General features: G+C 44.4%; 1 protein-coding gene across 1 annotated transcript in view; it reads left to right on the plus strand.

Annotated features, from left to right (window-relative positions):
• GNAI3 (G protein subunit alpha i3) overlaps nt 1-20,357 on the plus strand; it is a 54,962-nt gene extending 34,605 nt beyond the window's left edge. Inside the window, exons 2-9 of the mRNA XM_048826670.2 lie at nt 2,828-2,870; nt 2,988-3,129; nt 5,157-5,314; nt 12,714-12,842; nt 16,242-16,371; nt 16,967-17,120; nt 18,873-19,071; nt 19,178-20,357. Of these exons, the coding sequence (XP_048682627.1) occupies nt 2,828-2,870; nt 2,988-3,129; nt 5,157-5,314; nt 12,714-12,842; nt 16,242-16,371; nt 16,967-17,120; nt 18,873-19,063 (947 nt within the window). The 3' untranslated portion in view covers nt 19,064-19,071; nt 19,178-20,357. The remainder of the gene's footprint in view (nt 1-2,827; nt 2,871-2,987; nt 3,130-5,156; nt 5,315-12,713; nt 12,843-16,241; nt 16,372-16,966; nt 17,121-18,872; nt 19,072-19,177) is intronic.
• The last annotated feature ends 1,142 nt before the right edge of the window (nt 20,358-21,499 follow it).

A 21,499-nucleotide genomic window follows, 5' to 3' on the forward strand; every position in this document is an offset into this window, starting at 1 on the left:
GATCAGATCCACTGTCTCCCTTTTGGTCCATGCTGGAGCTCGTTTGCGATTCTGGGGGAACTGCATGGTCACCTGTGCTGCTGAGCTCGCCACACTGACCAACAGGAAATGAGATTCAAAATTTCCCGGGGCTTTTCTGATGTACCTGGCTAGCACTTCGGAGTTCAAAGTGCTGTCCAGAGCGGTCTCATTGGAGCACTCTGGGATATTGGCCTCCAGGAGCCACCATCGAATTGCGTCTGCACTACCCCAAATTCGACCCAGCAAGGTTGATTTTAGTGCTACTCCCCTTGCCGGGGAGGAATACAGAAATCAATTTTAAGAGTCCTTCAGGTCGACAGAACAGGGTTGGTTGTGTAGATGTATTCATTTTAAAATCGACCTAACGTGGCTAAATTCGACCTAACCCCGTAGTGTAGACCAGGGCTAAAAGTACTGCATTCTAGAGGCAAATAGTTAAGATGACTCTGGTCTGGGTCTGTGAACTTCTGGCAAGGTGGGGCTTCACCCCACTGTAATCAGCAAAATGATTCCATGTGAAGACAACTTCTTGAGGAGGGGTGTGCGCCAAATGGTACAGCTGGGAGGCCTGGTATCTAGCCAAGAAGATCATCTTGATGTAAACTTTCACTTCTCATCTTTGGAACCTTCTGTCCTAAAAGTTTCCCAGACTGCTCCCCTAAAATGGGGAAAAGCCTTCCTTGCTTGAGACTGCTCTAGGCAAAACAAGATTATGATCTGACATGTAAGGAATTCTTTAGTTCAGTCCTATCCTATAATTACAACAAACATAGTGTTACTGCTATTTTAGGTTAGGTTTCCATAAACTGCTGCAGAATAGAATCTGGATGAGGGCTCCAGTAGACTCTTCCACTTCCAGGAAGACAGGCCGCTGGGGCAGAAGATGGGGATGCTGGAACTTGCCACTAGGCTGGGTTTCTATCACATCTTGTTTATAATCCAGCATTTTGACGATTCAGAATTTGCAAACAAAGGGAATCTAGGCGTTGGTTTTAAGATCAGACAAAATGTTAATTAGCACGTTGGACTATTACAGTGGCTGTTTGCCATCTTCTTTCCCTTGGTGCAGTGGGTTTTTTCTGTTCTCCCCCACCTGCACTGCTAGGAATTATCCTCAAGACCAAGTGTAGTAAAGTCAGAGTACAGTCGTCTTGTTCATATTGGCTTCTGAACCACAGAAGATCACGCTGCTGGAAACATATGGCCCAGACTGGCGTGCAAAATGAAAGAGAATTCAAACATTTCAAACTTTGCTGTCTCATGTTCTGTATATAATGGGAAGGTGCAGGTATATTTGCCGTAGTGAAAATCTTGAACTTCCTTGGGGTGCCATCTGCACTTGGGGAACAGTATTGACTAATAGTTAGATGGCTAGAGCAAGAGCCTAGGAGTCAATTCTCTGCTGCCAATTCGGTGAGACACCTAGGTCATTACTTAACCTCTGTCCTAGGCTGTCTCGTCATTTAAAATAGTAAGATAGCGATCTACCTCGCTAGGTAGTAGTTTCGGCTTACTATTTATAAAGTTGTCACGGAGTCCCCGGGCGATGCTCTGGAACTGCTCACTACGAAGCCAGTCAGGACTCTGGGGAAGTCTCCTTTCTGTGAGCAGACTGTCTGCAGGACACACAGCTCACACAGCTTCCACCTTCCTGGGTCTGACCTCTGAGCATTCAGCATCCTCTGCCCCTCCATGCACTTCCCACAGCGAGTCCGCCCAGGCAGGGTCCTGGGGAAGCCAGAGGGTCCTGCACCCCAACTTTGCAGTCAGACGGGACTCTCAGCCAGCCAGTAAAACAGAGGTTTATTAGATGACAGGCACATGGTCTAACACAGAGCTTGTAGGTGCAGAGAACAGGGCCCCTCAGCTGGGTCCATTCTGGGAGACAGTGAGCCAGACAACCACGTCTGCACTTCACTCCTCGTCCCCAGCCAGCCCCAAACTGAAACTGTCTCCAGCCCCCACTCCTCTGGGCTTTCCCCTTTCCAGGGCCAGGAGGTCACCTGATCCCTTTGTTCTCCAACCCTTTAGCTCTCACCTTGCAGAGGGGAAGGGCCAGGCCATCAGTTGCCAGGAAACAGGGTGTTGGCCATTCTCTGTGTCCAGACCCCTGCACACACCTGCCCTCTAGGGCTCTGCAATGATCAAACACCCTTATCCCACCACCTAGATACTTAAGAACTGCCTAGGGGAAACTGAGGCACTCCCACAATATTCAGAGGAAACATTAAGAGCAGTCCTGCTTCGTCACAAAAGTGTTTTGAGATCATTGGCTGAATGGTATCTTAGCAGTTAAAAGTGTTAATGCCTGTTACTTACACTGCTCTGTATCCTTCAGATTCATGTGCGTAATGGGAACGCTGCCTTGGGAGATCATTAGTGTACTATTGCAGGAAGAGGTGATGGATCGGCCGGTGTACAAACTGAAGTACCTTCGGCCCCTTCCCCCCCCATTTTACAGTCCTATCTGCTTGGAAGATAGAATAAATGAGTAGTCAGAACTTTGGAAATTCAGAAGTATAACCTTCCTTGTTCTGTGATTAGATGATCACTTGGTTGTCAGCATTCATAAACTGAGAATATAAACTGAGCATTGTGTACTGGTGCCTAGTCTCTCTAGGGAGCCACTGTCAGAGGCGGGTCACTGCGGGGAATAGCTGATGTGGAGATCTTTAACTGATGAGTTTGCACAATTAAGTTCTTTACTTCAGTCCCAATCAACATCTAGATGTGGGGCTACATCTCACTTTGGCTCTTAGTTTTAACTTCAAATTAAAACTAACATGAGTTTATTTGTACTTTTCAGGTGCAGGAGAGTCTGGTAAAAGCACCATTGTGAAGCAGATGAAGTAAGTAGAAGCCCAGATATTTAAATTGGTATAAATTGCATTTTTGTATTGGACTGAATAAGAAATCAGCATTGTCCTCCTGGTTTAGCTTGTGATTATGGCTTGTTTTTGTTCCAGGATCATCCATGAAGATGGCTATTCAGAGGAAGAATGCAAACAGTATAAAGTGGTTGTCTACAGCAATACTATTCAGTCCATCATTGCAATAATAAGAGCCATGGGGAGGCTAAAGATAGACTTTGGGGAAGTTGCCAGAGCAGTGAGTATTTCACTCATTTCCTTTAGCTTGCTTCTATAATGTAGATTATGTTAATGAAGATCTGAAGTTCAGTCCATGGAACATGTGGTGGAAATATTTTTAAGCCACAAGATAGCAGTAGTGGAGTACATCTGAAAATCTGTAAAGTATTAGTAACACTCTGCCTGGAGTATCTTATTCTAGATACAGAAAGGAGCCCTTGACAGCTTTTGAACTTTTCTAATACAAAATACTTGGATTCAGATCAAGTTGCTACATTTTTAACAAGACCGTTACGGATTAATTTAAAATACTTGGCCTCCTGCGTCAGTGTTCAGTCGTACTTCAGAAAGTTACGCCCCTTTACATTTTTAATCTAAATCAGATGCTAGTGAGTTTTTTTTTCACAATTTAAAAATGATTAAGAGCATCACAAGGATAACTCTTTGACTTTCTCCTTTCCAAATCATATGGTTTCCTCCTCTGTGATATCATTAACATTTCCCCTCTCGGACTCCCTCCTATCTAGCAAACTTTCTGGCATTTCTTCATTCTTTCTTGATTTTTGTGGGTGGGGAAAGCAATAAGACCAAAGGAGGGAAATTCCCAGGAGACACTTGAAAAGGTGGCACAAATACAAAAGAGCAGGAAGTAAATAGTGTAATTGTGGGATTAAGCCCCCCAGGGTGTCCCTGTCCACAAACCTCTTTCCTGAGTCCAGTTGTGCTTTCAACCTGGGCTAGCTGGCATGGCTGGTAGTGAGGTTAGAGCCCTGGTTCTGCTTTCACTATAGCTGGTATTTTCACTATAGCTGCCCATTTTGCGGGGGTGACCCAGGCTAAAGCCACTCAAGTGCTGATAGAATTGTGGAAAGGCACTAGAGGACTGTGTGCGCAGAAGGACAGGTAGTTCCTCCCACAGCTTACTGAGAGCGAATCCTAGAGCAGCTCAGTGTACTGCAGCCATAGAGCCCTGGGATATGCCCCCAGCTGTCCTAGCGAGAGGCAGAGGAGTGCAGCACCAGTGAAGGCTCTGTAACTCGGGTAGGGATTTGCAGAGTGGTTGCATAAACTCAGGCCAGATACTGATCATTTGGGTTAACTCTGCAGTGACATACCCTTAGAGGTGGCACCCTGGGCATTACCCTACGGGCTACCTTGGTTGTTCATTATTTCCATGCCCTGCAGCAGCATTCTGAGGACTGATTTCAGGAGAAAGTAAGTATCAGGAGCAGACAGGCTCTTCAAGTTGGTGGACTTGCTGGGAGAGTAAAAGGGCCTTGCAACATTACCCCTTAAATAGAGCTGACACAAGTTGCATCATCACAGAAACCTCAAAGTAGGTCAGCCTATTTCTCAGTTGCAAATCTGGCTGATAATTTCCCTATTGAAAAGCGAGAGTCTATATTAAATTTTCTGACAAGTGTTTCATGTAATCTAATGCAAACAAACACTGGAATCCTGAGTGGTCCCGATCCTTCCTCCCTGTGAAATGTTTCCATTAGGAAATTGGAATTCCCCTTTCTTTTGACAGTCCTTATGGGAGATGGCAATTCTTCAAAGCTCTAAAACCTTTAATCACCCAGTATTTGCTTTTGGTGCTGGATTTTTCCCTGCTGGGGTATTGTACAGTATGGCCTCTAATAAACTGTAAATTGTAGTTTTAGACAGGAAAAGCTTTAATTCCTTCAGTAGCTTGTTGTACAGAACAGGTATTCTGAAAGCCAGCAGCACTTCTGAGGAGATGCGCCATGCACAAGATATAATGCTGAAGGTTCATATTGCCCCATGTACCTCATTAAACTAGCTAAACATTGCCTGACACCAGATGCTCTTGAGCAGTTTGCTTCTTGCTCGGTCCGTGTGTTTCTGGACGAAGGAGGAATATTGATAGACTGGGGAGGGGAATCTAGCTATGCCAGTCAGGAACCTATCACTGGTGCCACTGCAGGCATTTGTGGTTTAAGTGGCGGTTTAAGCCTCATTTTAGCTTGTAGTGGTGTTAACTGTGGAGTATGACTGAATCTTCCTTTCACCCTCTTCCTGCAGGACGATGCCCGTCAATTGTTTGTGTTGGCTGGAAGTGCTGAGGAAGGAGTGATGACTCCTGAGCTAGCTGGAGTGATTAAACGATTATGGCGAGATGCTGGGGTCCAGGCCTGCTTCAGCAGATCAAGAGAGTATCAACTTAATGACTCTGCATCCTAGTAAGAGACCGTTACTGCCCCCAGTGTTTTGTGTAGCGAGCACACCACTTACGACTGTGTTGTGGTCAGAGCAATGGGTATGTCCAGTGCTTAGGTGCTCCTTTAAAGGACAGTCAGAAAGCGTTTAATGGGAGTACAAGTCACACTTCAGGAAGTGTTTACCTAAGCTGGGTAGATTGGCAAAATGGGATATCCTAAGCCAGGAGGGGATTGGCTCTAAATACTTAGTCCTGCCTCAGGTCATCTAGTCCAGTCACCTGCTCTATTGAGGGCTCTTCAGTCCCACGTGTCGGATTCTGTGACTCCATGCTTTAGCTGATCAAAGTAGATCTTGTAATGAAAAGGAAAGGGATCAACTGCCTCCATTATAGAATTTATTGCGGTCTTCCCCTTATCACATGAAAAACTTATTTGTGTTTCTAATGTCATGAATAAATTAACTTGTCAATTTGCCTTCCCAGTGTAAAAGTAACTGGCTGTCTGTAAATGTCAGTGTAGTGAGACAAGTTGTAGCTTCTCTGGAAGGTGACTTGAGGTCTCCTCATATTAATGTAAGGATTAATATTTCCTGGAAACTAGACTCATAATTAAGCTACCAAATATGTAATGAACAACGTTTAACTGTGAGGTCCTAAAACCAGTATAGGAAAATCCGTTTTCTTGCCATTCTTCATTTTTAGTAATTTTCACCAGGTTTCTTCTGGTGGTGCACCAGATGGGAAACAATTTCAGGCAAAAGTGGTGGTTATGTATTTTAGCCCGGGCTGGCAGCCTCGATGCTTCCCGTTATGAGAATCTGTTTTCGGTTGCTTACAACTTTGCCAAACTTTAGCTGTTTGGGTTTGTTTTCCATGCTGGGTGTCTAGAATTTTTGGTGACCTTTTCTTTGGAAAGCTCTTGTCAGGGTTCCCTCCCCACTCTGAACTCTAGGGTATGGATGTGGGGACCCGCATGAAAGACCCCCTAGCTTATTTCTACCAGCTTAAGTTAAACTTCCCCCAGGCACAAATTCTTTCCCCTTGGGGGGTATGCTGCCACCACCAAGTGATTTAACAAAGAATCAGGGAAAGAACCACTTGGAGTTCTTATTCCCCCAAAATATCCTCCCAAGCCCTTAGACCTCCTTTTCTGGGGAGGCTTGAGAATAATATCCTAACCAATTGGTTACAACGTGATCACAGACCCAAACTCCTGGGTGTTAGGACATTAGAGAAATCAGTCGGGTTCTTAAAAGGATTTTATTTAAAAATCACTTCCGTAAAATCAGGATGGAAAATAACTTTACAGGGTAAAAAACGATTCAAAAACACAGCAGAACTTCCTCTAGGCTTAGTTTCAAAGTTACAAAAAACAGGAATAAACCTCCCTCCAGCAAAGGAAAAATTCACAAGCAGAACAAAAGATAATCTAACACGCCTTGCCTGGCTTTTACTCTCAATTTTTGTAATATGAGAGACTTTTAGGATGGTTTATAGGAGAAGAAGTTTTCTGACCTGATGCTTCTCTGCTTCCCAAGAGAACACACACAAACACAACCTTCCCCCGCCCAAGATTTGAAAGTATCTTCTTTCCCCATTGGTCCTTTTGGTCAGGTGCCAACCAGGTTATTTGAGCTTCTTAACCCCTTACAGGTAAGGAGGAATTCTAGGCTACCCTTAGCTGTATGGTTATGACAGCTCTACTGCCCCCCTGCTTTTTGCAGGGACTTGAAATTTGGCAGGGCTCTGGCCTTTGTGTCAGGGATGTGGCTTTTGCCAGCCCTGTGAAAATCCATCAAAAATCCACCAAATTATAAGCCTTTGAAAAATTGCAGTTTGCACATGCTCACTAGACTCCTTTTAGCAGCCAAATTCCCTGAAGATTCTGTCCATGCTGAGTAGAAGTTTCCCTGCAGTTGCAGTTTTGGGCTGCTGGGGATCATGTTTTGGTCCTGTGAGCAGGGAGCGCCTCTCTCTCTCCTGTGCTCTCATTGACCTCTTCAGGGTCAGCGTACCATGGAGGAAGCTGCCTGATTAAAGGCTAGAGCTGGATTTTTTGGGGCTGGGACGGCAGGGAAGTAGTTTGGGACAAAGAGGTGGGGTGGATGTGGACTTGGAATTAGAGTGAAGGGAAAGACAGATGATAAAGGCAAGGGGACTAAGTCGGTATGTTGGGGTCGGGACGGGGGAGACACTGAGATTGAGTCGCAGAGAGGGGTGATGATTAGAAGTGACTGGAACTGAGAGGGCGGGGAAGAAGTGTGTGTGGGTGTTGGGGGAAAGGGGATGACACTGATCTGATGAGGAGCCAGGTTGCTAGGGGTCAACTGGGATTGTCTGGGCAAAGAGAGGGACAAGGAGCTGGGAGGGTGATGACTACTTTGGGAGTAGACAAGAAGTCTGGGTAGGGAGATGGGCCGGGGGCCAGAAGGGGGAGACATATTGGCTGTGGAGCTGAGGTGTGGGGAGTAGTGGGATTGGCTGTGGTGGGGAAGAGACAGAACTAGAGGACAGGGCCAGGATGTGGTGGGAGGAGAGGAAACTAGCTGAAGAGTCTGTGCCCACTGGAGCACACTCCCCTCCTGAGCCTGGATTGGAACCGAAGGTTCCTGAGTCTCACCATTCATCTGCTATCAGTAAATATCTGGAAGCCCTCTAAATGGCAGCTTTCCATCCTTTTCTAGTGCTCGTCATCTTAGTGGATGACAATTTAGTCCAGCTATCAAGTGTCAGAAGTGGATCTAATGGTTCCAACCCCGCTGATGACCTCTGTGGGTGTCCGTATGATCCCACATGATGATGGAATTTTTGTTTTCATAAAAATTAAAAAACAAAAAAACCTAGGAAATTACACAGAAAAATTACAAGAAATGAATGCTAATGTTGCAAAGTTAATCACCCCAAAATTGGGAAACGCTGGAATTAAGATTACCTGTGCAAACTTAATCCAGTCTCATTGTGCATATGCATTATGATGCAATCTAATTATGTGATCACATGCCATTATTTTCTACACTTCAGCCTCATTCAGTTCACAGGATGAATCTGTCCAGCAAAAGGTGGGTGTTGTCTAATGCTCTCTGCTTCAGTGGTTGCAGAAGTTGGAAGATGTGTAGTGAATGAGGCAGGGGATTGCGGAAAGAGAAAGGATGGGCTCCTGCGTAAAGCAGTCGAATGCTGCCCTGGGGAACTGGATTGTATCCCCCCCCCCCCCCCCCGGTGCCAGAGTTCTTGTGGTGCTCAACAAATCACTTAACCCAGACTTTTCAGAGGTGGTTGCTAATTCCACGTTCCTATCTTGCCATTTGTGCTGTTGTGCTTCATGTACAATGGACTTTGTATTGTGTAAAGGCCCATTGAAGCAACAGCACTTTACCTGGTCGGGTGCCAGGCTGTTCACTGCCTCGGCTTCCCCTCAGTCATGCACCTGACCTTCCTAGGAAGGACTCGCTGCCACATCCAAATCTTTTTTTCAAGCAGTTTTATTCTTCATACGTAAAATGTAAGTGAAACAAAAGCAGATCCTCCACCCAGCTCCCAGGGGCTTTCCCCCTGGTGCTGAAAGAACACACCTTCCCTTCCTTCCCCCTGCTGCATGGCCTACTTCAGGAACCCTTCCTCCCTCCTGCAGCTCCTCTCCCTTCCTAGCTGGGCCTGATAGTTGAAGGGACATATTCAGTTTGACAAAAGTAATTAAAATCTGCCCTTCCCTTCGTTGGGGATGCTGGAGGTTGTGTTCAGTTTGGTGTATCTGTTTCTACCTTTACCTAACCACAACACCTCCCTAACTTCAGCTAACCACAGCAGGGAAGGCACAGCCTATTTCTGCATCCCGGGAATTCAGTCTCCTCTCTCAATGCCTGGGTCATCAGAACTTTGTCATGGGGCTGTTTTCCCTAACATCTTCAGTTCAGGAAGGACTGGCTCCCAAGAACCGCATAGGAAGGGATGAATGGATATTCTTTGGTTGAGAGTCAGAGGAGCTATAACTAGAGCAATAGCTAGGACTCCTGTGAAGGAGAACTCCTAGTCAGGCCCTAGAAGATAGTGTACCTCTCTGGTTCTCGTATCTTATGGGTGTTGGCCTTTTGGTACAGCCTTTCCAGAAAGCTTGTAGTTCAGTGGTCCTAAATACAGAACTGTCTGAATACTGTTATGGGGATTTCATGCCCTCTTATACCCTCTCCTCAGTATGGAGTCAAAAGGCAGTCATCTGTGTTCTCTGCTTTTCCCTAGAGATGTTAGTGACAACTCCTCCCTTAGCTCAGGTTGTGACTACTCAGTATCCTACAGCCTCTTCCATAATAAATGCTTTGTATGAATCTTTTAGAGCTTTTAGCTGTTTGGCCTAGTAACCATTCTTCCCAGTAGTTAAAGGAAACATGACTGCATTGTTAGGAAAATACCACCCTGGTGAACATGTGGAGGAGGGAGAGCCTATTGTAGCCACCAACTGAATCCTGTCCAACTCATTGACGACATCTGCCAAAATCTGCCTGTCTCCTGAGCAGCTCTGTGAGAAATCAATGTTCTGCTTTGTACTGCGAGGTTCCTCCTGAGTTTTGGATTCAGAGTAACCTGAAGCTGCCAGATTTTATTTGATTTCAAGTTGGAGGTATAAATCTCTGGACATGCGAGCGTTGGGGAGCTGCCCCAAAACTACTATGGGTTCTCCTGGGAAACCTCAATGGTCAGCCAAGTCCTTGGCTTAATTATGAAAATGTCACCCCCTCTGTAGCTGAAATCTTAATTTTAGGATTTCCACTTTTACAGGCGATAGTTGAAGCATGAAAACAAGCTTCCTCCACTAGAGAGGGTGTGGGGTAGGGAGCAAATGTTTGTGTCAAAAATGGTGAAAAAATTATCTAAGAAGGTGAGGGAAAACCCTGGGCGGCACTCAGCCAGGAAGGGAACATTGTTAAACCAGGTAGGATATAGGAAGACTCTCATGTTAGGATAAACACATCTGTTCTTTGAATGGTAGATAAATTTGTCTCGTCTTAGTTTGTCTTAACGTCTATCCACATAGTAGTGGGAAAACTGGATTATTAATATTAAGTCTCCTAGTGTGGTCTCTGCATCATTCTCTTGTCCCCCACTTTCTCTTCTTGCATTTCTGCTTTTTTTCAGGCTGACATCTTTTACATGGTCATGTTGTACAGAAGCTGTGCACACACAGATCTAGTAGCAGCTTGTAACTGATTAGGATTCTGCAGCTTCCCTATGTAGAAAGCACTTCTTTGCAGGACAGTGCTGTATGGGTGTGGCTGCAGCCACTTCCCACACAGAGTAAACCACATCTGTCAAGTCATGACAGATAAGGAAGTGTGATGAGGGAGCTTTTGTCGCAGATCTACAAGGCCTACGTGCGTATGGGGAAAACTGAAGAGCGAAGGCTTACTTCCTGGTGTCAGGAGGTTCCTTTTGATGCTGCCAGTGTTCTGATCATTTTAAAATGTATTTCTTCTGACCAGGGAGGGTCAGATGATTATTGGCCTGTAACGTTGTTCATTTCCACTTTTTCAAATGACTTGGTTAAGGTCTTTCATGGACTCTTACTATATTATTTTGTAGATTCTCTCTCCAATCAATTGGGCCAGGTTTGTTGTAAGAGTCACACTCCAAACACTAATGGAAAGAAGGTGCTTACTGGACTAAAGTAGCTTTGTGTTGTAAGCATGTGTGGGATTTCTCAATTCATTTGGTGGTAGATATTGACTGAAGTTATTTATCTCCTCCATCTGCTGTGGAAAGAGCTGATGAGAGAACTGAACCAGTTTTGCTTTCAATCGGTCTTGTGCTGAATCCTGACAACGTAGTGAGTAGATTACATGTGTGCTAATGGAGGAAGCCGAGCATCTGTTTAAATAATTCACTAGTTAGTCACATGCTTGTTATCAAAGCCAAGCTGTTAGTGCCAGCTCTTGAGGTAGCATTTGCATTCTTCTACCAACAGGACACAGCTTGTTTAGAGTTTAATACTTACTGCCAGTGCTGTTACTTAATTCATTTGGCTTTGCTGTCTGGTTTGTGTAGCTGCTTTTCCATTAGTGCGTTGTCGCTAAATTAGCTGTGTTCTGGTGTGTCTGACTAGAGCAGTTACATTTTCCTGTGGTGTTAAGCTAATCAGGACTAGAAATTCCAAGGATCTTTATTTCCTAACAGAAATATACTTTTATCACAAGACTAGTACAGGTAATACTACCTGCACCAAATGCAGTTACATAGTTTTTCTAAAAGCTCATTAAAAATATGCCAGGGCACAGAATAGGGTCTCTTGTAGACGGTTGAGAAGTTTACTCTTTGAATTAGTTGGCAACTTGTCTGTTATGCTAGTGAGTGGAAAGGACGACTGTGTAGAACCAACCCATGACAAATTATCCACTGGAAGGGTCTAGCCATAAAATGTGTCTACCAAGAGTCAGAGAACTGGCAGGGCTAGAAGTGGGGGCAAAGGCTAAAGCCTGCCAGTTCAAAACCTACAGTTGTTATAGATTACTCTCAGGTTGCCAAAGATAGAGGAGCTTGCTCTGAAATGGATGAAAGGCAGGAGCATGATTTGTGGGTCCAGACTAGAAGAGATGCACCCATTACATGCCTTGGAGCTCTAAAGGGGATGTTTGTTTGAAGCTGGGAGTTGAAGGTGGTCTCAGTGGATACGCTGCTGCAGAGTGGCTGTGATGCTGCAGAGGGGAAAGGATTCCTCCCAGCAGCCTCTGAGGTGCATAGCCCAGCTATATGGGCGGGGTGCTGGAGCGAAGAGTTGGGCCTTGGGCAGTTCAGAATTCTGGTCTCAGAGGGCCTGGAGGCACAGGAAGGCAGAAGTGTATCAGGTCACATGACAAGTATTTTTGCCCCATAAAAGCTAGAGATTGAGAGTTTGTTCTCCAGACATTGGTGGGTAAGGGTTCCCAAGTTGTCAGGGAAAAGATTCCTGCTTGCTTTTGCCTGAGTGGATGGCTGGATTTGTCATGCTTTGGACAGGGCTATGAACGTGGCTCACTGTTCTGCCACTTTCTGCCTTTTACCCTTTACAATGAGCAGAAACCTGGGCTTTATTCACTTCTCTTCTGGTACGTTAGTGTTTGTCTTTGGAGGCCTCCAGGTGAATTTCTTTAGCAAAAGGTATTAATTACAGAGGGAATTCTATGATCATTTTTCTGCTCTGTCTTCCACACTCTTATTCTATAGCCCAGCTTGCGTTTGACTAGCTGAGCACCATCTGTTACTGACTGACTGCTGTGTTAGGCTGGATAGTACATGGCTATAGGAAACTCTAGAATACAGGTATATGTTGGAGGTCTGGGATGTGCTAACGGAAATAATGCACTTCACCATGACTTTCTTCTGCGGTTTATAAAAGATTCATAGCAAGGAAGCAGACTAAAAAAAGCATGTCTTGGATTGTCTCTTTGGTTTAGTTACCTAAATGACTTGGATAGAATATCCCAGCAGACCTACATTCCAACTCAGCAAGATGTTCTGCGGACCAGAGTGAAGACTACAGGCATTGTGGAAACTCACTTCACCTTCAAGGACCTGTACTTCAAGTGAGTATGGTGCAGGCTGCTACAGGATGTCATTCCTCCCTGCAGATTGCACTGCTTTCTTCTACTGAGTGCTGTGGTGCTTGATGATGGTTGGTATCCAGTTTTCCCTCATGCACATATTGTGGAGCCTTGTTCTTATTCAGCACTTTCAAGTAAATTGTGACTATACTCCCTTGTCATTAATTACTCTGTTCTTCCTGAAATTACTCACTTGGGGTACCTCTGACTTTTTTATTTACATTCTTTTGTTCTTTTCAGCTGCTTTTCTGTTGGAATCGCAAACACAGGTACTGAATGCTTGTTTACAGGATCAAAAACTACTAAAAGGACACTGGCTACTGGTTTTAGTTTGCATTTAATCCCTTCATTTGATAAGATAAGTGCCCTTCCCTATAGCCTTGGTCTCCTGTCATTTGCAGTGCATTGTTTTCCTGTGTTCCTAAGAGAGCTGAAATTAATTTGGCTCTGACTGGCCTGCATGGCATTGTTAGCAAAACTCGAAATATTATAGTGCTGACTAACCCTGCTGCAAAGGAGCAGGGGGCATAGAATAGAATATCAGGGTTGGAAGGGGCTTCAGGAGGTCATCTAATCCAACCCCCTGCTCAAAGCAGGACCAACCCCAACTAAATCATCCCAGCCAGGGCTTTGCAAGCCTGACCTTGAAAACCTCTAAGGAAGGAGATTCCACCACCTCCCTAGGTAACCCATTCCAGTGCCTCACCACCCTCCTAGTGAAAAAGTTTTTCCTATCATCCAACCTAAATCTCCCCGCTGCAACTTGAGACCATTGCTCCTTGTTCTGTCATCTGCTACCACTGAGAACAGTCTAGATCCATCCTCTTTGGAACCCCCTTTCAGGTAGCTGAAAGCAGCTATCAAATCCCACCTCATTCTTTCCTTCTGGAAATTAAATAATCCCAATTCCCTCAGCCTCTCCTCATAAATCATGTGCTCCAGCCCCCTAGCATGCATAAGTGTGGCAAAAATGGCTGCCTTTATTGTGCAAGAGTCCAGGGGCTGGGACTTGCCCTCTATTGTAATACAAGTAAAACCCTTTGAAGGGGTACAGATACTGAGCCTAACCTTGACAGTGTCCCTTTAAGTATGATAAATCAGAGTTCCCTCTTTATCCTCCATACAAGCTGTTGTACGGGGGATAGGTAGGATTAGCACAGGCTTCCCCAGCTTCCTGCTTACTCTTCTAGCTAACCCTTGCTTTGGACTCTGAGCGTGTTCATTGACACATGAGCTAGAATCCTATGTGGTGGATGTTAGTGCTGTGTAACATTGTCATAGGAAGTTGCTGTGTTTGTATTATGGGCCAGGTTCTCTTTCCTGTCAGGAATGCTGTCCCCAAGTTTTAGTTACATAAGGTCTTTAAATAAGCATTAATTTTCCAGCTATGATTTTGATCCTTTTGTGTAACCAGGTTTGAAAGGGACATAGGAAAAATCTAAACATTTTTGTATGAAATCCGACTCATTGCACACTTCTTGAGGATACAGTGGCAGCTTGGCTTCTGAGCTGTCTAACCTGTGACTTGTGAACAGAAAATGCTTGCGTAGTTTGCATCAGAGCTATTTTTATGGCTGTTGGTGAGCTCGGGGGAAATTTGTCTTCCATCACTGTGTACTGGGATTAACATTGCTGTGCTGTGCAGTGCTCTGACTCCTGGGACACTGAGCTCAACGTAGAAGACAGGGTTAAAATAAACGTTTCTGTGAATAGGGAAGATAGGAAAAGTTTCCAGCTATCTGCTGTGCAACAGATAACAGATGTTGTCTAAGGCACTGCAACCCTTACCCAGCCTCCTGTTGGGGCCTACAAGCACGGCTATATCCCTCTCTGTATCCATATGAATGGGATATAGAAGTGAGAGTAGATACGTGATGAGGGTAGAAGGGCCCAGCCAAGATTTGGCTAAGAGGCGATTTCAGATCATGTGGGTTTGAGTAGAGATAGGTGTTATATTGCTAAATAGGCTTTTTTAATTAGATCATTAAGGCTGAGCATTCATATGTCCCTTTAGGAGACTGGCTTATATGGGGCTAATAAAGCCTGCTTAGGCTAACTGGGCATCCTCAAATAAATTGGTTAGTCTCTAAGGTGCCACAAGTACTCCTTTTCTTTTTGCAAATACAGACTAACACGGCTGTTCCTCTGAAACCTGGGCATCCATAGAAACTGAGACACAAGGCATCTCGTTTCAAAGGGATGGGCCTGCTTAGGGAAATGCTTAAATAGATTTTAAACACAAAGCAGCAGTCTTCTCTCTTGCAACCTAATGTATCTTTCTTTCATACTGCAATGAAGTCACAATGTTGAATCTGGGACTGCACTTCCCTACTGGGCTGAGATGTTCTAAAGGCATGACTGTGAATTCAGGATCAGCTTGGAGAAGTGGGGTTGAGAGGCACTGTTCTTTTTTCAGATATCTTTGCAATAACAGCAAAAGTAATGGAGATCTTTACTAACTAACCTGTATCTTTATACAAAATTCCCTCTTTCCTAGTGTGGTCCATTGGGACAGTGTGTTTTGAGTAAAAGCATGGAGCCACAATTCTGGCCCTTTTGATCAGAATCATTAAATTGTGTTCCTTTTGGCACACACTGAATAGTTCCTCTCTTTGTCTGACTGCCTGTTTGCTCTGATGATTGTCAACTTGGATTTTGGTTTTGTACCTCTTGGATATTGACTTGTATCTGACCCGATTTAATTAATGATTGCGGTCAGTCGGAAACCAGCAGGGAATACTGCCTTTCTTCAGAGTGCATTGTAACTTTCCAATAAACTTCCATATCTCTGTTTTCTAGCCAGAAATCTTCTAGCAAAATTTAGGAATTTTTTGCCCCAAACCTTCAAACTCCTGTAGCTCATTAATTATATATTAAACTGCTGCAACACCCAACTTCTTAAAAGTTCCATCAGCATCCCAGTAGGTACAGGTCATGTTACCTCAGAGAACCAAGCACAGGTAATTAGAAGAACTGACTTATGCAAAGCGGGTGCTTTGCATCCAGTGAAGCCAATGGGTTACTGCTGCTGGGAATGTGAGATAACAAACAAGGAAGAGTGCCAAGGTGAAGCAGCAGGCCCTATTCTTTCCATTCGAGATACTGTTGCAAACAAGCCCTTGAGGGTTATTTCCAACTGGGAGGCATAGAATCTTCATATTTTAAATTAAAACTTGAGTTTTAATTAGAAAAAATAATTAAAATCCCCTAAATTGGAGGATTTGAGTTTCTGGCCTTATTTATGGTAAGGCTTTGTGTATCTGCATTTCCCTTGCTATCAGCTTGCTGAAAGTGCTGTGAAAAGTTGTTCTTCTCCATTTCCTGTGAGTAGGAAGGTGAGTGCTGCATAACATCTGAGCCACTTTCCCTTCACTCTTCCAGGATGTTCGATGTTGGTGGCCAGCGATCAGAACGAAAGAAATGGATCCACTGCTTTGAAGGCGTGACAGCAATCATATTTTGTGTAGCCCTCAGTGATTATGACCTTGTCCTTGCAGAAGATGAAGAAATGGTATGTCACTGTTGTTACTAACACCTGGCTGCAGCCAGGGGATTGAGGTGGAAGTTAGCTTCAAGCTGCCCTACAGACTTCATATCCAGGTTTTATGGGACTCTAACCATAACTTGTTCTGTGTTAGTATTAACTGTGTTTGAGATGGTGATAGAAAGCAATCTCTCCCCTAAGTCATCTCGCAATAGCACTGTGCAGGGAATGGGCTTCTCAAGAGCTGCCTCTAGCCTATTCCTCTACAAGAGCACATAATAATAAACACTGCAGGAAGTGACAACCACTACAAATACATGCTTTCTTCAGAACCTGTGCCTCCCTGACAATGTCAGAGAGATTATGGGGTGGGGAAATGCTGAGGAAAATTAAGACATGAGGAGTTTCAATCTTCCCTGGACAGACCTCTGATCAGGGTCAAGCACAGTGCAGTATTACCTGACCTCTGTCTGACGCAGCACCACTAACATTTGTGTGGTTGCACAGCAGTGACTCTTCACGTTTTGAACACAAGTAGCTTTGTTCTAAAGCTCATCAAAGAAAAAACCCTCCTCCCAATTTACCCCTGGAATGATGCATTGTTCTTTTAATTACTTTTCAGAACCGAATGCATGAGAGTATGAAACTGTTTGACAGCATTTGTAACAACAAATGGTTTACAGACACCTCAATCATTCTCTTCCTGAACAAGAAAGACCTGTTTGAGGAAAAGATTAAGAGGAGCCCATTAACAATCTGCTACCCAGAGTACACAGGTGAGCTGGGCTAACAGAAATGAAGAATTAGAGTGAAGGTGCCTTCCAGAGCCAGGCAGTTAAAACTCTCAGGAAATCCAAGCTCACTTGAGTCTGTCTTTCCTTGTCATTCCCGTCCTCTGGACTTCATACACGGGCAAGGGGAGGGCTCTGTCTTGTGCTGGGACAGTACATGTCTAATGATTTAAAGGTGGTCAGAAGGGCTAGCCCACCTGGGCATGATCAGCACTGGTTCTCTCTTCTCAGAAGCTTTGGCTCCATGTGGAACCCTTGTCCACATTTTCATATGACTTGGAGTATGGATAGAACAGATGTCTGGCCTGTTCATGTGCTCCTCATAGCTAGGTCCCGATGCATCTCGCTGGTGGTGTAAGGATAACTGTGTTTCAGCTCAATGGAAATTCTGGAGACACAATAAAAGGAATCTCGGTGAATGCTAAAGCACTCATTTGCCCTAGCAACGAAAGTCCCCATTTCCTCCACTAGAGTACTCTTTGCAGCCACCTCCCTGTTCCAAATGGTGTGCAGGCAGTTCATTCTCCTGAATCTATCCCTCTATGCCTAGTCTTTTAAAGGTCAGACCCACATCTGCCCTCTAGTGTGATCTTCTTGGGGTTATGTCTAGTCATAGCCCAAATGATGGGGCCTCCATTCATGCCTGTCATTTGTTTCATCCCCTACTTCAATTTAAAAAAAGAAAAGGAGTACTTGTGGCACCTTAGAGACTAACCAATTTATTTGAGCATGAGCTTTCGTGAGCTACAGCTCACTTCATCAGATGTTTACCGTGGAAACTGCAGCAGACTTTATATACACACAGAGAATATGAAACAATACCTCCTCCCACCCCACTGTCCTGCTGGTAATAGCTTATCTAAAGTGATCAACAGGTGGGCCATTTCCAGCACAAATCCAGGTTTTCTCACCCTCCACCCCCCACACAAATTCACTCTCCTGCTGGTGCTAGCCCATCCAAAGTGACAACTCTTTGCATAATCAAGTCGGGCTATTTCCTGCATAGATCAAGGTTTTCTCACATCCCCCCCACCCCCATACACACACAAACTCACTCTCCTGCTGGTAATAGCTCATCTAAACTGACCACTCTCCAAGTTTAAATCCAAGTTAACAGCAGGAGAGTGAGTTTGTGTGTGTATGGGGGTGGGGGGGATGTGAGAAAACCTTGATCTATGCAGGAAATAGCCCGACTTGATTATGCAAAGAGTTGTCACTTTGGATGGGCTAGCACCAGCAGGAGAGTGAATTTGTGTGGGGGGTGGAGGGTGAGAAAACCTGGATTTGTGCTGGAAATGGCCCACCTGTTGATCACTTTAGATAAGCTATTACCAGCAGGACAGTGGGGTGGGAGGAGGTATTGTTTCATATTCTCTGTGTGTATATAAAGTCTGCTGCAGTTTCCACGGTAAACATCTGATGAAGTGAGCTGTAGCTCACGAAAGCTCATGCTCAAATAAATTGGTTAGTCTCTAAGGTGCCACAAGTACTCCTTTTCTTTTTGCGAATACAGACTAACACGGCTGTTCCTCTGAAATACTTCAATTTAGTAGTTTAATCTAGTGGGTGAAGCTGTACGGGTATTAAGTACTAGTGACCATTGTACTGAAGGGGCTAATGGTAAGACTGTAGCTTGCTAAAGCATATGGTTGCAAGAAGCTTAACTTCTGCTTGAAAGATTTGAATCAAGCTCTCTTCTGCAAGCTGCTGGGTAAAGTCAGGTGTCCTATTTTGCAGGCTCTAATACATACGAGGAGGCAGCTGCATACATTCAGTGTCAGTTTGAAGATCTGAACCGAAGAAAAGACACCAAGGAGATCTACACCCACTTCACCTGTGCCACTGACACAAAGAACGTGCAGTTTGTGTTTGATGCTGTTACAGATGTTATCATTAAAAACAACCTGAAGGAATGTGGACTCTATTAAGAAGGAAGGTAACAATGAGCTATCTAACTGCTGAGTTCTAGTAATATATTTACACTGACAACTCAATGTGGGGTTGCAATGTGCTTTTGCTAACACTTGGTGTTCTTCTTTCAGTTTTTAAAGATGTGGCGTTTTGAGAAGCAAACTTTCGTTGCTGCTTCATGGACAGCTGCAAGCATGAACAGGACCAGGGGAATGAAAACAGCATGCAAAATTCTTGCATTCCTTAGCACAATCTTCTGTATTAGGAACCTTTTTAATTGATATGGGATGTTGAAGTTAAAGTTCTCAAAATGGAACAACTGTTAAGTGTGATTTGATCATCTAGGCAGCAGTCAGATTGCATAATCTCAAATGTGTACAGCTGTTGTGAAATTGAGGTGCTGGATTCCAGAACTTCAGTGTGTAGCTTTTCTCTTTCTTTGATTAACAAGCCACCACTAGTCTGTTTTTAAGGTTTCTCCATCAAGAAAACTATATATAACTTTACTAAATTTTATTTCTTTATTTGCCAATGAATCTTGTTTTAAAAAAACAAAACAAAAAATCACTTAACTATGCACATGATGTGACCAGATCATGCAGAAAGTATTCCTCTTAGTAGGAACTCTTTGTTTTTAATGCTTGGTATGGTCAGTTTAATATTTCTGCAGCTATTTAAAAGATCCATAGAATTCTTATGACTTTAGCTTCAGCTGCTTCTGATGTGTAATTTGTTACCATCCTGCTACAAATACCATAAGGCTTTTAAAAGAGGGAGTGGAGGTTTCTGCAGCAGGATAACACGTCTTAACTTGTGGTTGGGGTTTACCTGGGCTATGCTGGTCACCAGATTACTGAGATTTGTACTGGGGTAGTAAGCTTTAAAGACGGCTTCTTGGGTGAAAATCTACCTAGGAATGCTTCCATCTGAAGGGACAAATTGCTAAATTCCAAACTGGATGGAGCATACATGCTGCTACAAAGCTACTAAATCAACCACTTAGATCCTTGTATGTTTGTTTTTTTTCTTGGTCTAAAGCAGTGGTGAACCTTGTAAAAGATGCCCCTTGTTCTGCATTTTACCATGGCCTTTTATGTTCAGAGACTTCTAAACTGTATTGACAGCATGCCTTTACTTTGTAAATGTGGTGCCAAATTCCTGTTTGCCATTTGTTTTTACTGTAGTAATGTTCTTAACAAGTCAATACATTCCTTTGCTGAAACCATTGCATTATGAGACTTTTCCCAATTTGTCATGTGTATGGTTTCAACCTGTTGTAGTTGTTGGCAGTATTAAAATGGTGAGGAAACAGTTTAGCCTTTTTCTCTAGTTTATTCCAGCTATTTCTGGAAATGTGGTCCCGTATTATGTGCTCTGTCCACATCTGTTTGTTCGCAAGAATGAGATGCGCAGCTAGTAGCGAATAGGGTGGGACTAAGCAGAGATCTACTAACTCTTGACTACAGGAACTCTAGACAGACTGGTGTCTTGCACAGTGCTGTCTTCCGCTGCCAGCAGCGTGGGCCTGGATTGAGATCAGCAGACATCCCATGTCACTCATCACATGTACAGGTTGATGGCAAGTCTCTAGCTGGAGTCCTTGTTCCTCACTTGAATGCAATGGGAAAACTAATGCCCAGCGCCAATCAACAATTGGTGGATGCATGCCAGCTTGAATGTTGGCTTGGAAGTATGGCACCACTACCCTGCTAGCACTTGAAACTCCTGGGAGAAGAACCTCAGCTGGTCCAAGTTATCATTACCCCACACTCTGTGCCTTGCATAACATCCCTAATAAGTGGCAGCATTCAGTAGTTGTTGTAAATGACTTGTTTTGATGGGGAAATCCCCTTCAGCTGTCAGCGTGTATCTCATACTTTCCTTTTAACCAGACCTTGTAGGATTCACTACAGCTTCACAGTGATGCCAGGAGTAGCTCACTCCATTCTTAAAACATACATTCATGCTGACCCCTCCCGTAACATCGTACGCCAACATTGTGCCACCTGAAGGAACTGTTGAGTTAGGGCCTGATCCTGCAAGGGGCTGTGCCTATAAATGCTTATTTCTTTTTTCTTTCAGTGAGACCAAGGGTGCTCAGCACTTTGCAGCCTCAGACTATTAAAGGTAAAGAGGGGTCAGGAGGGAACTTGGCTGGTTGTGTGGGTGCCATTTACAGCCAAAGCAGCAGCGACTGGAAGTTCCACAGCGTGGCCAGACTGTCACTTGGCTTGACTCTGTGGCCAGGGTGCACATGGCGCTCTTGGTGGTTGCAGTGGGAGGGGTGGGGGTGTGTGTGGGGGGAGGGGTGGGGGTGTGTGTGGGGGGATGTGCGCAGGGGTGGGGGTGGGGGTGGGGGGGTGTGTGCGCACGCACGCAGCTGTTACAAGACAAGGGCCAGTATGGAGAACGTAAATCAGCTGCGGCCTCTGAGCTCTACTGTGGTTCATGTT

The sequence above is a fragment of the Caretta caretta genome, chromosome 21 (assembly GCF_965140235.1).
Source record: "Caretta caretta isolate rCarCar2 chromosome 21, rCarCar1.hap1, whole genome shotgun sequence".
NCBI classification, from domain to species: Eukaryota; Metazoa; Chordata; order Testudines; family Cheloniidae; genus Caretta; species Caretta caretta.